At 36.2% G+C, this 18095-nt stretch overlaps 1 protein-coding gene across 6 annotated transcripts in view; it reads left to right on the top strand.

The window, feature by feature from the left end:
• Positions 1-18095, top strand: part of LOC126337046 (regulating synaptic membrane exocytosis protein 2) — a 1181006-nt gene that overhangs the window by 898043 nt on the left and 264868 nt on the right. For 2 of the 6 annotated variants that reach the window (XR_007565036.1, XM_050001371.1), the window contains exon 19: positions 1506-1653. The exons of the other annotated variants lie outside the window; for them this stretch is intronic. Coding sequence is in view for 1 of the 2 variants with exons in the window: in XM_050001371.1 (XP_049857328.1) it covers positions 1506-1653 (148 nt within the window). In the remaining variant the exon portion in view is untranslated. The remainder of the gene's footprint in view (positions 1-1505; positions 1654-18095) is intronic. 6 annotated transcript variants of the gene reach the window in all.

Genomic DNA, 18095 nt, shown 5'->3' with positions numbered 1-18095 from the left:
AATATTTTAAAATGTCATCAAGAATCATATATACATGATGATTTGATCAATGGAGTTGTAGCCATCACTTCAAGACTATAGTAAAAAATACAATGCTTACAAAAATAGTTTGTGACACTTCTCTTATTGTACATCTGTTGCACTATTGAGGAAATAAAAATTATTTGAGAGAAAATATATTTGCAAATATACGTATTGGTTTTTGTACCTGCCAGTCATGTACATTGAAGAAGCTGCTGTAGCGATTGCTTCTGCTTTTCAGCAAAAATTCTTTATAAGATTTTTAGATCCTTCTTGAAATAAAAATATTATCTGTTAATACATCAACAGGTTCCTACGCACAAAGCATTGCAGTGTTTCCTGTTCATTGCATTAGCGTAATGCTTCTCATAAAAATTTCTTCTTTTTTAGATCTCTTCATTGTACACAACTGATAAAACTGTTTTACTCAGTATTGTGGGTGATTTTTTTCATGTATGATGTCAGCATTATTTATTTTGTTAAAGGAAGCAGTTGTACGTATCTTTCCATTTATGTGATTTGCGGGAACGCTATGTACATAGCATTGCACTTATATAACAAAAGGTAGTCAACTTCGTAATTTGAACAATTTCGTGAAAATAATTTTATTTTTAGCATTTTTCTTAGCATCCTGAGAACTAGAATTTATTTACTAAATGGAAACTTATTCTATTAATATGAAGCTTCACAAGGTTCCTAGAGTGCATTATTCATTTCAATGACTGATAAGGCAAATGATTAAACTCTTGTATTTCGGTTACCATACATTCTTAACTGCTGTGTCAGTGAATGAATCAGCAGTTTTTAGGCGAGAAATGATACAAACGTCTTTTTAAATATGTCAATTTCTGTTTGAAATTGCTAATGATATTAGATATCAGTGATTTTCTTTTTTAATTTGCCATGACATTATATCATTTATATGTCCTTTTTACTTGAATAATGTTATATGTAACAATTAGTTCAGGGGACTGTGTACAATACGTACAGAGATAATTACTTATGTTGTATGAGTGCAAAATTATCTCCAGGGACACTAGCCGTGCTGGTGGCATACATACAACTTCCATGTACTGCACATTATGTCTTAATATTGTTCATGTTTTGAAAATGTGATCTAGCAGCAAGGTGTGATGAAGGCAGCATAGCACATGGTCTTCCAAAAAACAAAAAAATCTGCACTGCACATTATGACTAATACATCTATGATGATTCGCTTGCAGTAGTTGGATTATTTTGAGTAAAACAGCTAATTAAAATGTATTTTTGTAGATGGGCTACAACCTCTTTTAAATGTTTTATGAACCATCATCTTTACAATAACATTTATATAGATGTTGCAGCCATAGTATAATAAAGTGTTAATAATTAGATGCTCAATCTTCTTGTAGAAGCTTTATGGAGCAGCTCCTGCACCTATAATTCCATGCCTATTTCCTGGCTGTTGCTATTCATTGTATTGCTTGTTGTATTTTGAACTGCAGAAGGTGGTACTAGAAAACGTAGCTCCCCTAGCAGCAGCTTCCAGAGGTCTCAAGAAGTGGTTCCGCGCCACCATCCCTCCTCACGCCTACCCTCTAAACAGTCCACAGAAGGCAGTCTCAACAGCATTTCTAGTTCAGAGGGGTCCACGTAAGTAAATCAGTTTAATTTTGCGTGGATCCTAAAAATGTATGGTCTAAATGAAACCTCTAAAACAATATTCATGCCTTTGTTAATACCTTCTCCACTTTTCATTTTTAGAACAGTGCTTGGCAAAATCATGTTTCCCATTGAAACTGTGGAAAATGAATAATTTCTGTGTGATATGTTATCAGTGAATTTACAAATGATTACCTGTTCTTCAAATTCTAATTAGTTCATCTTTTAGGAAATTTTCATGTATTTCACATCCCGTACACATTGTTTATCATTATAATCAAAGCAAAAATTTTGAGTACTTTTCCATCACAAATTACATGTGACATATTTATTTGCACTCATAAAAGACAGTTATAATTTATTTATATTTGCTTGAATAATAAATGGGGTGATAATCTTTTACTTTTAGATTCTGTCATGGCCCTTCTTTTAGATTTTCTCATGGCCCTTAAAGACCTAGTAGGCCACACCCTTTTCCTGTTCTACAGCTATTCACTTTTCTGATCCTTTCCTTACTGTTACAGAGAGCATGCTCAGTATTGCCAATAGCCTAGTTGCTTAACAGAATGTGCATGGTCATTGCTAATGTTTAGTTACTCTTTCATATGTTTATTTGTGTGAAGAATTATTGTAGAAACATGTATATGAAGTCTCTGATTTTCAGAGCAATGTTTCCAGTACAAGCTTGCATCTAATGGTTTGACCTGAATAGATCCGAACCCCTTTACAGTAAATAAAAATTCTCAAAAATAAAGTCGATATTTAAACTGCAAGAAATATTCAATACAAAATAATGTTGTTATTAATAACAAAACAAATACTCATCAAAATGAAATATTTTGTTTGACTGCACTTGGTAATGTTGCAAGTGGCACTACCTTCATTAGGTGCAACAAACAAATAGATCGATCCAAACAAAGTGCAGATATTGAACTGGTGAGTCACTGAAGAAGATTAAAATGATTTTATTCAGTGTTTTAGTTTCTCAGGTTTAACATTTGTAAGTCACAGCATGTATATGTGATGACAAGTTTTGTTCAAAATCTCTTAGTCAAATTATGTCATTCTCACTTGTAATTAAAAATTTAGAAATTTGATGGCCAGAAGTCTGAAACAGATCACATAACTCTTTCTTTTGATAGAAGTATTTACCATAAATAATAAATCTGAGCATATGCATTGTGGCTGCAGCATGTGTGCTACTAAAGTGTTTTTAAAAATAGCAAATAAAACTAGTGGCTAACCTCAGAGTGGACAGACGTTTCCTGACAGAAACCTGTGCCTTCTAATTTGTGTGTCCAAAAGTACAACAGCTGAATCTGGTGCTTTCAAAATAATCTGTTGCACAGTGGATGCAGCCAATATTACATTATTCAGTTCCTGTCTTTGTCTATCGCAAGAATATGGATGCAACCAGAAACTGATTATTCTCAAATATGTTGCTATCATGGTGCATTCATAAGCATCTTCCAGTGAAATTTTAAATCAATAAATATGTGCTGTTAATGCAATGTTTGAGTTTGAGAATGTACATGGTAAAGAAATAACAGGAAAAAAATTTCCATTTTTGTAGCATAATCCTGTTGTGCATTTTGCTTAGGTCAAAAATATATTCAACTAAATCAGTAGAACTTTCGGTATTGATAACTGTGCTATATATGTAAATTTTGACTAAAAGCCATTGTCTCTGTGATCAACTCACATGAGCACATTGACTTTAATAATGACACTGTGTGAGAAACATATTCCATGGCTTATGATGACACACTGTGTATCAAACTTTCTGTGGTACTGTAAGTTTTTAGGTCTCCATTGAAGTAAAGGATTACATGTTGTGTTGATATGCACAGATCCTTGTTGCTAACAAGACAAACAACTGGAGAATTATTTTATAAAACATAATCGAATTAATAATAAGTGTCAGGACTGGATACTGTATAACTGTTTAGTATCTATATTGGTAAACATTATTGTTACACAACACACAGTAAAGAAAAAAATGATCAGCTGTTCTCTTGCTTCCTTACTGCTCATTCCATTTCTACAAGACAGTTTATCTACAGCATTAATTTGATACTAACTTTACATGAAATAAATATATTATTAACAAATTTACATAAATGACTAAACATCGAGAAAACATTTTTGTCATAAAATCAGTGTTCTGCTTGAACTGTATTAAGTGTTTATTTAAGTTGTGACAGTCTGTCAATAGATGATGGATTTGTTCCTTGAGTAACATCTGTGAAATAGCTTCAGTGTGGATCAATGGTTCATTGCAAAATGACACTTTAGGGCTTTCCATTGTCTTTGATCTAAAATTTTCAGTCAGCTCCATGTCTGATGAAAGAGCAGGGCAGCAAAAAGCAACATCTATAATGTTGCAAAGGAAATCAAGATAAGCTGATCAAAATAGCATTAGATGTTGTTGTTATTTTGATGGCAGTATACAGCGACCTAAGGATCTGATTTCAGATTCTCCATCTATTCTTTGTGTTTCCTTTATTGTAGCCAGATTCATAACACCTGAAACCGTCATTGATCTCTAGTGGTGTAATAGAGTGTCACACCTGTCATTTAGTCAGGATAACAATTGGAAATAACAGTAAAAAACATCACACTCACTGCAGTGTCACGCACTTCATATACAGTCACCCAAATTTCTGAAATGCAAACAAAGATCAGTGGGACAAAAATGAACAGTTTGCCAATTGCAAAGAAAATAGTGTGTAATGTAATGAATAGGTGGAAATAGGTGTGGAACATGGACTCTTTGGCTGCTTGGTAAGAGATCAGAGCATTTTGTGTACATCTTCAGTAAAGATGAGCCATGCTACAAACATTTTATACAGTGTTTTTGGGGCCACAGTACACAGAAAATATGAGGATATTGCAGTAGAAATGTTTCTATAGAGAAAATCATGTTAGTAGAAGACTCATTCCTCCTTTGCTCTCTGTTCCTTCTACATGTCCATGAAAACTAGTATTCATGTATTCCCCTTCTTAAGTCAATGCCCATCCTTTTCTGGTATTTTCATTTATGAGTTCTCTTGATTCTCTTATCTTGAGTCTTTTTTGTCCAGTTTTCTGTCATAGTGAAAGAAGTTAAGAACAGTTTACTCTTTTATGGCTTGCAAGTATAGAAATTATTTTATGAACATGGTTTCAGTAATATGTATATGTGGCAAAAATTGCACCTTATTGTGTCAAATATGAGTATTTCAATGTTTGTTTAGAGGAGATGGCTAAATTTTATTTAGAATGTAGTTGGTCATCAAATGCTGAGGAAGTATACTCGGTTTAAAAAAGAATGCACAAATGATCATTAGAAATTGTGCATATGGATAAAGTTTGAAGCATGACGCATACAACTACCACAATCACACCATAAGAAAAGACGTTGCTTAGAACCTGACAAAATTATGGGCCTACATAAAATTGATATGCAGGTTGAAGGCTTCTGTCCAGTCAGTTGTTGACCAATCTGCCATGGCAGTAGAAGACAGCAAAAGGAAAGCCATAGTTTTAAATTTTGTGCTTAAGGAGTCATTCACACAGAAGGATCATACAAACATACTGTCATTTGGCCGTCACATTGTAATAAGCATCACTGGTGTAGAGAGGCAACTGAAAGAGTTAGAATAATTAAGTCACTAGGTCCAGATGGAATCACAATTCACTTTTACACAGAGCACTCCATGGCATTGGCCACTTACTTATCTTGCACTTGTGACAAATCTCTCATACAGTGCCAAGTCCCGAGTGACTAGAAAAAAGCATAAGGTGACTCCCGCATATAAGAAGGGTAAAAGAATGGACTCACAAAATAAGAGACCTGTATACTTAATATCAGTTTGCTGCAGAATTGTTGAACATTTTCTGAGTCAGAATATAATATGTTTCCTTGAGATGGAAAATTTATCTCCACAAATCAGCATGGATTTAGAAAGCATTGCTCATGCGAAACTCTGCATGCCCTTTTCTTTTATGTTATTCTGTGAACCATGGATGAAGGGCAGAAGGCAGGTTCCATATTCATAGGTTTTTGGAAAGCAATTGACATGTTGCCTCCCGCTACAGACTGTTGAAGAAGGTATGAGTGTACAGAACAGGTTTCCAGATATGTGAGTGGCTCAAAGACTTTTTAAGTACTAGGACCCAGTACACTGTCCTCAATGACAAGTTTCATCAAACACAAGGATATCATCAGGTGTGCCCCACAGAAGTGTGATAGGGTAGGGTACGAGATGATTTAGACACAGTTGACTGTTAGTGTGATGAGTGGCAGCTTCCTGTAAATGTAGAATAATGTAAATTAGTTTTCAAACAGCATTAGCAGTGTACTACTTGACACATTTACATTGATTACATATCTACACTCCTGGAAATTGAAATAAGAACACCGTGAATTCATTGTCCCAGGAAGGGGAAACTTTATTGACACATTCCTGGGGTCAGATACATCACATGATCACACTGACAGAACCACAGGCACATAGACACAGGCAACAGAGCATGCACAATGTCAGCACTAGTACAGTGTATATCCACCTTTCGCAGCAATGCAGGCTGCTATTCTCCCATGGAGACGATCGTAGAGATGCTGGATGTAGTCCTGTGGAACGGCTTGCCATGCAATTTCCACCTGGCGCCTCAGTTGGACCAGCGTTCGTGCTGGATGTGCAGACCGCGTGAGACGACGTTTCATCCAGTCCGTGCACTATTCAGTGTCCCCTCGATGATCACCAGAGGTGTACGGCCAGTGTAGGAGATCGCTCCCCACACCATGATGCCGTGTGTTGGCCCTGTGTGCCTCGGTCATATGCAATCCTGATTGTGGCGCTCACCTGCACGGCGCCAAACACGCATACGACCATCATTGGCACCAAGGCATAAGTAACTCTCATCGCTGAAGACGACACGTCTCTATTCGTCCCTCCATTCACGCCTGTCGCGACACCACTGGAGGCGGGCTGCACGATGTTGGGGCGTGAGCGGAAGACGGCCTAACGGTGTGCGGGACCGTAGCCCAGCTTCATGGAGACGGTTGCGAATGGTCCTCGCCGATACCCCAGGAGCAACAGTGTCCTTAATTTGCTGGGAAGTGGCCCCCGCTCAAAGTCCGTCAATTGCACATACGGTTCACGTCCACGCTGTCGCGGCATGCTACCAGTGTTAAAGACTGCGATGGAGCTCCGTATGCCACGGCAAACTGGCTGACACTGACGGCGGTGGTGCACAAATGCTGCGCAGCTAGCGCCATTCGACGGCCTACACCGCGGTTCCTGGTGTGTCCGCTGTGCTGTGCGTGTGATCATTGATTGTACAGCCCTCTCGCAGTGTCCGGAGCAAGTATGGTGGGTCTGACACACCGGTGTCAATGTGTTCTTTTTTCCATTTCCAGGAGTGTAAGTGTAATGTTACGAAGTGATATGAAATGAAAAGAGCATGTAAGGATGGTAGTAGGGAAGGCAAATAATCGGCTATGGTGTATTGCCAGAATTTTTGGAATGTGTGGTTCATATTTAAAGGGAACCAGTCAGAGAAAACTTGTATGACCAGTTCTTGAGTAAAGCTCAAGTGTTTGGTTTCCCATCAGTTCCCATAAAAGAAGGCACTGAAGCAATGCAGAGGTGGGCTAGATTTGTTATTGGTAGTTTCAGTCAACAGGCAAGTATTATGAAGGTGCTTTGTGAAATCAAATGGGAATATCCAGAGGGAAGTCAACATTTTTTTCATGAAACACTAGTGGGAGAATTTAGAGAACAAGCATCTGAAGTTGACTGCAGAATGTTTCTAGTGCCACCAACATTCATTCTGCATAAGGACCATAAAGATATAATGAGAAAAATTAGGGCTCACATGGAGGCATGTATATAGTCATTTTTCTCTTGCTCTGTTTTTGAGTGGAACAGAGAAGAAAATGACCAGTAGTGGTATGAGGCATCCTCCATCATGCACCTTATGGGGCTTGTATAGTATGTATGTAGAAGTAGATGTAAGTAATGTTTATGGACTTAATTTGATGAATGCTGCAAGGCACTGGGGTTAAAAGTAAGCCTAAAGCTATGTGAGTAGGCTGAAGTTATTTTAAAGTACAAGCAAAATGATGTGTTAAGTACCACTTTATTTAATTATTACATAGGATGAATGTCTCTGTAAGTTAGAGTGATGTTTTGAGGAAAGGAAAAAAAAATGTAGGTACGAAAAGTCTGAATAAATTCTGAAAGGAGCTAACTAGCTAAACAATATGTAGTTGTGTTTAGCAGTACAGAGGCATCTAAACAATATTGTACTCATTACTAAGCTTCTGGACAATTTCCTTCCTCAGAGCTAACAAAACACACACACTCAACACACACACACACACACACACACACACACACACACACACACACACACATGGCAACATTGTCCCGGTGCTGGAGTCTAGGACTCTACAAGCAAGGTGTGTGTGTTTTCGTTAATCTGCTACCTCCAAGGAAGACCACTATTTAAGTCTTCCTCCTGAAGTTTCAGATGTATAGCAAGCTCCTATCTGTGATCATTTCTTTGGTTGATTCTACCCAGAGGTTTTCAGTATCCCATTAATTTCTATAACAAGCAGGATGTTATAAAAAAAAAAATACTATATGCTACTAACTGACTACACCAAGCCTGACTTATAAAATTGGAAAATAATAATGGATAAAAGCTGCAATGTAGGTATAAGAATAAGCCAGTTTTTATTTAGTGTTAAGTGAAAATGTGGATTGCAAGTATAATTCTCAGTGTGTGCTCACTGATTTTCTGAGTCCACAATCAAAAGATATTTTCTTCACTTTTAAATTTAATTCCTAATTTGAAGTTGCTATATCTCCACACAATATGAACTCATATGGAAAATTAACAAATGTCCATTCCATAAATTATCTTAGACTGTATCAAATTGAGTCAAACAGAATCAAGATAATTTGGGAGGTAATCAAATTCTGATCTTAAAGAGCTCCTAGTCCTGGGTTACAAGACCCAGAAAATGAAAATACTGCAAACATAGAAAAAAAAAACAGGAGTATATATCTTTAAAATTCCTCTGCATGATCAGTTGTTTTCCTGTAATATTTAGATATACAGCTCCATACTGTGGATTATTTAACTTACGTTCCAAAGGGGATTTCAATTTTGTTATTTAAATAGCAAGAGCTAGAAGGAGTATTGCACATATAACTCTTAGATGCTGTGTCAGAGAAGATAGTACATGTTCTGTGCAGCCAGAGAGAGCTTCAGCGTTTTCCTACTGAACTAAGATTTCACAGTGGTAAGTGAGTACTGTCTATTATGTTATGATAATGCATAACACTGCACCATAGTACAAAACATTGTGTTTTTGCACCAGGGAGAAATGTTATTTAAAAAAATCAGAATGGAGTTGGAGCTGAGGATTAATAGCAGTAAGGTAGTACTAGGTATGGAAAGTTGGCTGAAACCAGATGAAAACAGTAATGAAATTCTAAACTCTGACTGGCTGGACAGTGAAGTGGGAGGCGTGTTTATTGCGATAAGAAGTACAATAGTATTGAAGGAAATTAACAGAGATCCGAAATGTGAAATAATTTGGGTGAAGGTGATGGTTAAAGCAGGCTCAAACGTGATAATTGGATGTCTCTATAGGCTCCCTGGCTCAGCAGCTGTTGTGGCAGAGCACCTGAACGAAAATTTGGAAAATATTTGGAGTAGATTTCCCGACCATTTTATAGTTCTGGGTGGACATTTTAATTTGCCAGATATAGACTGGGAGACTCAAACATTTATAACGGATGCCAGGGACAAAGAATCCAGTGAAATCTTTTTAAGTGCATTATCTGAAAACTACCTTAAACAGAGAACCGACTTGTGGCGATAACATATTAGACCTTCTGGTGACAAACAGACCCGAACTATTTGAAACAGTTAATGCAGAACAGGGAATCAGCGATCATAAAGCGGTTATGGCATCGATGATTTCAGCCGTAAATATAAATATTAAAAAAGGTTGGAATATTTTCCTGTTTAGCACAAGTGACAAAAAGCAGATTTCAGAGTACTTGATGGCTCAACGGAAAAGTTTTGTCTGAAGTACAGATAGTGTTGAGGAGCAGTGGACAAAGTTCAAAACCATTGTGCATTATGCGTTAGATGATTATGTGCCAAGCAAGATCATAAGCGATAGAAAAGAGCCACCGTGGTACAACAACCGAGTTAGAAAACTGCTGCAGAAGCAAAGGGAACTTCACAGCAAACATGAACATAGCCAAAGCCTTGCAGACAAACAAAAATTACGCGAAGCGAAATGTTGTGTGAGGAGAGCTATGTGAGAGGCGTTCAAGGAATTCGAAAGTAAAGTTCTATGTACTGACTTGGTTTCATGTCAAAGCGGTAGGTGGATCAAAACAAATTGTCCAGACACTGTGACCAAAATGGTACCGAAACAGAGGATGACAGACAAAAGGCCAAAATACTAAATGTCTTTTTCGAAAGCTGTTTCACAGAGGAAGACTGCACTGTAGTTCCCTCTCTAGATTGTCGTGCAGATGACAAAATGGCAGATATCACAATAGATGACAGAGGGATACAGAAACAATTAAAATCGCTCCAAAGAGGAAAGGACACTGGACCTGATGGGATACCAGTTCGATTTTACACAGAGTATGCAAAGGAACTTGCCTCCCTTCTTGTGGTGTACCATAGGTCTCTAGAAGAGCGTAGCATTCCAAACGATTGGAAAAGGGCATAAGTCATCCCTGTTCTTAAGAAGGGAAATCGAACAGATGTGCAGAATTATAGACCTATATCTCTAATGTCGATCAGTTGTAGAATTTTAGAACACGTATTATGCTCGAGTATAATGACTTTCCTGTAGGAATCAGCATGGGTTTCGAAAAAGACGATCGTGTGAAACCCAGCTCACGCTATTCGTCCACGAGACTCAGAGGGCCATAGACACGGGTTCCCAGGTAGATGGCATGTTTCTTGACTTCTGAAAGGCGTTCGATACAGTTCTCCACAGTCATTTAAGGAATGAAGTAAGAGCATAATGACTGACCAATTGTGTGACTGGATTAAAGAATTCCTAGATAACAGAACGCAGCATGTCATTCTCAATGGAGAGAAGTTTTCTGAAGTAAGAGTGATGTCAGGTGTGCTGCAGGGGCGTGTCGTAGGACCATTGCTATTCACAATACATGTAAGTGACCTTGTGGATAACATCGGTAGTTCACTGAGGCTTTTCGAGGATGATGCTGTGGTATATCGAGAGGTTGTAACAATGGAAAATTGTACTGAAATGCAGGAGGATGTGCAACGAATTGACACATGGTGCAGGGAATGGCAATTGAACCGCAATGTAGACAAATGTAATGTGCAGCGAATACATAGAAAGAAAGATTCTTTATCATTTAGCTACAATATAGCAGGTCAGTGACTGGAAGCAGTTAATTCCATAAATTATCTGGGAGTACACATTAGGAGTGATGTAAAATGGAATGATCATATAAAGTTAATCGCTGGTAAAGCAGATGCCAGACTGAGATTCATTGGAAGAATCCTAAGGAAATGCAATCCAAAAACAAAGGAAGTAGGTTACAGTACACTTGTTCGCCCACTGCTTGAATGTTGTGGGATCCATACCAGATACAGTTGATAGAAGAGATAGAGAAGATCCAAAGTAGAGCAGCGTGCTTTGTTACAGGATCATTTAGTAATTGCAAAAGTGTTACAGAGATGATAGACAAAATCCAGTGGAAGACTTTGCAGGAGAGATGCTCAGTAGCTCGGTATGGGCTTTTGTTGAAGTTTCGAGAACATACCTTGACCGAGGAGTCAAGCAGTATATTGCTCCCTCCTACGTATATTTCGCAAAGAGACCATGAGGATAAAATCAGAGAAATTAGAACCCACACAGAGGCATATCAACAATCTTCCTTTCCATGAACAGTACGAGACTCGAATAGAAGGTAGAACTGATAGAGATACTCAAAGTACCCTCCACCACACACCGTCAGGTGGCTTGTGGAGTATGGATGTAGATGTAGATGTAGAAGGTAAACACTGCTCATAAAACTATAAAAGAATGTTAGTCGTGCTGTATGGATATTAACACAAACAATTTGTTAGGAACATCACGCTGTTGAATCTGTGCAGATAATAATGTGTAGTTAACTGATAAAATTTCAGAAAAAAATGCAGAGAAATTTTTAAATAAATGTGTTAGTGTAATTAGTTGCTCTGCTGCTCCATTTTTCTGATTGACTGTTTGACTGATTAGAAAATTTATGTTGTACAGATCTTGAACAAAATCATTGTCCAATATAAGATACAAGTACAGTCTATAAATTCCATTCAGTTCGAAATTTGCTTTGGATAAATAATTTAAATAAATATTTATTTGTTTTGTGTGCCAAATATGACTTATTCTCTACATAATATTGCAGTGAGACTGTTTCAAGATGAGAAAAGAGAGGAAAAGATTAAACTACAAATTGTTTGCCTCACAATGTTTTCATATGTAAAACGGAAACCTTGTTCATGCAAATCTTCAAGCATTACCAAATCATCAAGGGTAAATGATAATAAAAGAGAGATTCATAAAACTCAAAACTACAGAGCAGGAATACACACAAAATAAATGATGAAACATCAGCTAGATTTCAGGACCAGAGGAAGCTTCAGCTCACAAGTGAGTTTTAGAAAAAGTACTACATTTCAAGAATTTGCTCTGATGTTCTGAGAATCAACAACAGGCTTGGTTTAAGAGAGACACATTATAATGGGACAAGATTTAGAAGCTTTGAAGTACTAACACTTACAGGAAAAATCCAAATTCCTCATTTAATGAGACAGAAACAGCAGAGCAGGAATCAGAGAAGGCAGTCAACAAATATGAGTTGACAAAACAGACTTAAAATAGGAATGTGAAAATATGAAAATGGAAGACAGAAGATAAAGAGGAACCATATCAAAACAATGGTAGACAAGGAGGACAATTATAGAAAACTTGAAGAGAAGCTGTTAAATATGAAAGAAACATTAAAGCAAAAAATAAATATTAAAAACTGGAAAGAAACAGAAGATTAGTGTAAAGTGATACCAGACAACTTATGGAAACATGCATTTCAACAAGCAGATGCTGTAGAGAGAAATTAGTTATGTGTACTTTAGGAAGTGATACTTAGAGAAAGAATTGAAATTGCCTATTTGATGAAACAAGAACAACAGACCAACCTCTGTGGTTGGATATGTGTTACTTATTTAAGGTAGCCTTCACTCTTAATATACTCTCGTACTTATTGGCTACATAGTGATAATAATGACAAAGAGAAAACTCAGTAGAGTTTTTCTGTAAACACAGGTCATCAGGCAAAGAGCATTGAAATGCTGAAGTTGATCTTGCCACGGATGGACCAGAGAAGCGGTGGGAGTAAAGTGCATATGACAGGTACTGGCTTGGAGTTAGTCACGGGGGCGTTAATCATATGGTAAGAAAATAATTTGGTAGGAACATAGAGATAACAATATTTCTTTGAACAAATGAGATGGCAGAAAAATGTGATTGTAAAACAACATCAATTATTTGCTAAAGGTTATGTTAGCTGTATGTTTTGCTAGTGTGTTAACTTCTAGACAGGTATGTCTTGTATGAATTCTATGGGTGTAGGAGTGCGACTATTCCAAATTAGAAATGTAAATATTTTTAATTGTTGAATGGTTTAGCTTAAACTGAAGTTCATAGCTGCCCATACAACTCATAGATGCCAGAATGGAAGGTGATGACATGCGATTCAAAAAAAGAATTAGGTGATTTGTAAAAATATCTGTCCTTTGAAGAAATTCAATTTTAATATAATAGGAGACAGTGAAAATATAGTCATTATACTGAAACTAGATGAGACTCAAATGTCCAGATGGTGTGGCCAAGTGGGTCTAGGCACTTCAGTCTGGAACAGCATGACCACTATGGACGCAGGTTCGAATCCAGCCTTGGGCATGGATGTGTGTGATCTCCTTAGGTTAGTTCGGCTTAAATAGTTCAGAGTTCTAGGGGACTGATGATGTCTGATGTTAAGTTCCATAGTGCTCAGAGCCATTTGAACCATTTGAGACTCAAATGGCCCATAAATTCCAAGAAAATTTTAATCTAAGAAATGATGATCAGAGGTAGCCATTGTGTTCTCCATAATTATACCATGGTTTAGAATGTCATCACTGAAAGAGAATGGAAATGACTGTGACAAGGATGACAGGGTGTTCAAAAAATGCATCGAATACTTTGAGAGGTGGTAGTACTCTTTAAAACAAGAAAAGTAAGTCGTGTCATCATGGATATGGGAATGTTTAGTTTCTTATAAACAAGGGTTCAGAAATTCATACTTTCTATGATAAACATGTGTTTACAGGAGGTAATCAACATGACATCCATTCCTGAAAATGATGCACCACTCTGCCCTCCAGCACAAGAAATAATGCACCCTTTGAAGTATACCTGGTTTTTGTACATGCTAGCATGCACTGAAGGTATGACCCTGTAGTGCCCATACATCATTGATTGGCGTGACATAGACCCATTCCTTCAAGTATCATCATAACGAAAAGTTTAGGGGATTGAGGTCTGGGGAATGAGCAGGCCAAGGTGTGCAAGGTGTGAAAATTGGGGATGATTCAGAATCAGGGACAATCTGAGACTGCCCAGTGCAAACACTTCCATAAAACCGCCAGCTGGTGCTAAAGTTAGGTTGACTAACTAATCTGGCACTGGTTTTCAGATGTCTTTGGGACAACATAAATATTTTATGATTTACACATAAACACATTTTTTGAATCTTCATTTATTATCACACACAAGACTAAAACAAGTTAATCAGCCATCCAATTTTAAAAATAAAAATATTTATAAAATTTACTTTTGGAACTTTAGTATTTGCTTAAACTTTGAGGCAGCCATCACCCCTAATGTAGTGTGAAGGAGGTCCCAATGATTCATGTAAATCAAAAGTGTTTAGAAATTTGTTATTCACATAAAACAGATCCATTACCAATGTTTATATATAAAAAGAAGTTGGTATTATAGTAGCTTTGAGTACAAATTAATAATTAGTTGTACTCGATCATACACTCAGCTTTCAGCACCTCACCAGAACCAGCATAGTTTGTACTGCACATGTTGCACCCCCGGATAGGACCACTTCTGTTTGTAGTGTGAAATGCTATAAATACAATTATGCTACAGAACCACCTGTCAATAATTACAATAGTAAATAATTGATTAGCACAAAATTAATATGAGATTTATCATCTTTAAGTTTTTGATGAGCTGTGATTCATTATAATTTATTTGGAATGATCTTGGCTGGACGTGTGCTAGATTTAAGAAATTTATAAAAACTGGTGGGGAGTGCTTCTCTGGTTGGGTTGGACTAATATATTTGAATAATGGCAGGATAGTTTTAAAATGTTCTAGAAATGGCAGATTATCATTATTAGGATTCATCCTCTTTTGAAATTCACAAGATATGATATGGTGAGTAAAGCAAAGTAGTTGTCTTGGGTAGATACATAATGGTAAGATTTGATAGCTTTATAATTGTGCCCTGGCACCCAATCAACATTTCACACAGAGAACAATGTTGCACAAAGAGCTACATACAGATTTCAATGATGAAACAATTTTTACACACAGAAGAGAAAAGAGCAATAAATTTCTAAAAATAAATAAGCACAATGTGTGTGACAAGTTAGTGTCAATAAAGGAAGATGATGAAAATGAAATCAGTTAAGGGCAATACAACAAAAAAGAAAGATATCAGGAAACAGTTAATAATCTTTTTCCAGTAACGAGAGAAACAAAAAGAGACTGAATTGAATGTAGGTAAAAGTTGGAATGTAAAGTGAGAGAGGCATCAGGAAATAATTGTGCAAAACAGTTAAAAGTATTCTTAACAAGAAAATAAGATTGTATTGTTGTTCACTGTGTAACTATAAAATCAGTTTCAAATATGTGGGGGGGAAGAATACATGACTTCAGTGGATAAATGAATGTGAAGTTCTTATTTTATGTTGTGCAGGATTTAGTTGTAAAATGATTCTGGTAGCAAATACTCTTTGCGTAAGAAAGTTTTTAATTTTGCTGCCTTGTTTTTGTAGATGTTGAATAGCCATGACCATTTCATTTAGAACAAGATAAGCTACAGAGATGGAATGTCCTATGTGTTCAGTATGTTGCCATGCAAATAAAAGGCATTCACAGTCACTAAAGGTATACTTACATTAAAAGCATTTAGTATTTGTTGGACAAGATGACATACAGCTATATGATACCACAATGAAACAGTTAATTTAAGCACCACTGTTAATTTTGTTATCTTGTATGGTTTTATTTAGGATTTTCATACCCTGCATGACAGGTCCAATCTTATTTTCATTTTGGTTCAAGAAAACATTGTTTACATACTCACTTCACTCAGAATGTTACCTGAAGCAAATAATTTAGAACTTTACCCATGAAGGAATTAAGAATCTACGTGTTGATACCATAGAGTTCATTCACTCTGTGGTGTACGGGCAGTCAGTCTTCTTATGCTTCACCTCTAACGAAACATGAAAAAACTTTGATATATGAGGCAGAGAAATGTATTTTTGCCACACGTCTTAGTGATTTACAGAATATGTATGTAGATGAAAATGAAATTGTTGTTTTTCCCAGTCCATGATAACTACAAATCTTGTGGAACTACCAGACAATATAGCATTGTGCTGTAGATGTGCTAAGGTGGTTTCCATAATCAGTGGTAACAAATCATATAGTATTAGTCTCTGGATATTGTGGACATTTTATTCATTTTCTGTTTTGTCATAGAATAGAATCAATGTTTTTTCCCTTTGTTTACAGTAGAGTTTAACTCCAACATTCATAGCTAATTCTCCATTATGGATGTAGCATACAAACTCTTTACTCTTATGTAGGACACAGCTGTAGACAGATTATTGTCATGACTTCTTTATATTTACTTTTGGATTATGTACTTATAGAGTAGGTGACTATGAAGGGAAAACTAATTCCATTGGCATGCCACTTCTGAGCTTTTATGTTTATTGATACTGTTTTACATTTTTTTTTTTTTTAAAAAAAAAAAAGCTCTCTAGGTAACATTTTTCTTAATTTATAATGCCATCATTATATGAAAACTTGGAACATTTACAAATTATATGTTTTTTCTGATGATGGCAGTATCTAAAATGTAGTTGTAAATAAAGAAACATGTTATATGATGTAGATGGCTTTATTCATAATGATCACCCACTCATTTGGGAAATCTGTTTCTTTTATTAATTACCTTTTTCTATGGTTATCTAAAATGTCATCTTAATCAACAGAATGTTATTATCTGTGCAGCTGTGTTCACAAACAAGGGCTGCAAGATTAGGGTTTAATGATCCATTGTCAGTGGAGTACACTTTTGTTTGAATGAAAGAAGGATTTCAGCAGAATGCTTTTCACTGCTTTGGGATACTGAACCCTGTCAGTACAATGCATTAACCACTTCATCACCTCAGTTGGTAGCTTTCTTTGCTGCATGAACCACAGAAATTAATTTATGTCACAGTTTTCCTTCATACCATATCAAAGGCAACAAGTTGATTAACTAAGAAAATACCATCACACCTGTTGTTTGCTAATTTGAAAACAGAATCATTTGCAGCAATATATACTTGTTTGGTACAGTCCTTTGTGGTATACATAAGCACGTCAAATGAGTTTTCCCAGCCATGTATCAGCCATATCTACTAAATTTATCAATATTGTTGGGTGATATCATTAAAAATGAGGACAAGTTGGAGGTTTCTTACCATGATGTAGTAAAAAAGTTGATATCAGTGAATTTTGTTGCTGTCATATTGAACTTGTGTTGTAACATAGGCCAAGCATTACCTTGATCTGTGGGATTATTTTGTTTGTACAGCATTTTAAAGATTGAGTTAAATGTCATTCATTCAAATGATTAAATTAGAAAAGAAATCACCAATGGAAATTCATTTGACACTGGTGAAAGGTTATGAGAAGTTTACTATTTCATTTTCAAACACTAAGAAATGTACAGGTGAATCTAAATGTGGTCATGTATCCATATGAAGGATATCCAAAAACTGGAAATACAGATGGAACCATTGAGAAAATGCACAATATGTCATTTAAAACATTGGCACTTGAAGATGTCAGATATAGCTGACAACATAAAGCATTATAAGAAAGAAGATTGTACATTTTACATGAATAAACAGTATGAGAAAGATTTATGTAAGATAGGTGTCATATTTCTGATTGCAGATTAAAATTATATTTAAAAACACAATTTTAAAAAAATCTGACTTGGAGCACAAATATATGCTATATAAGCAGAGTATTAAATACAGTGGCTATGGGG

The sequence above is a fragment of the Schistocerca gregaria genome, chromosome 2 (genome assembly GCF_023897955.1).
Source record: "Schistocerca gregaria isolate iqSchGreg1 chromosome 2, iqSchGreg1.2, whole genome shotgun sequence".
Taxonomy (NCBI): Eukaryota; Metazoa; Arthropoda; class Insecta; order Orthoptera; family Acrididae; genus Schistocerca; species Schistocerca gregaria.
The sequence above is the reverse complement of the archived record's forward strand: the minus strand, read 5'-3'. Positions and strand labels throughout refer to the sequence as shown.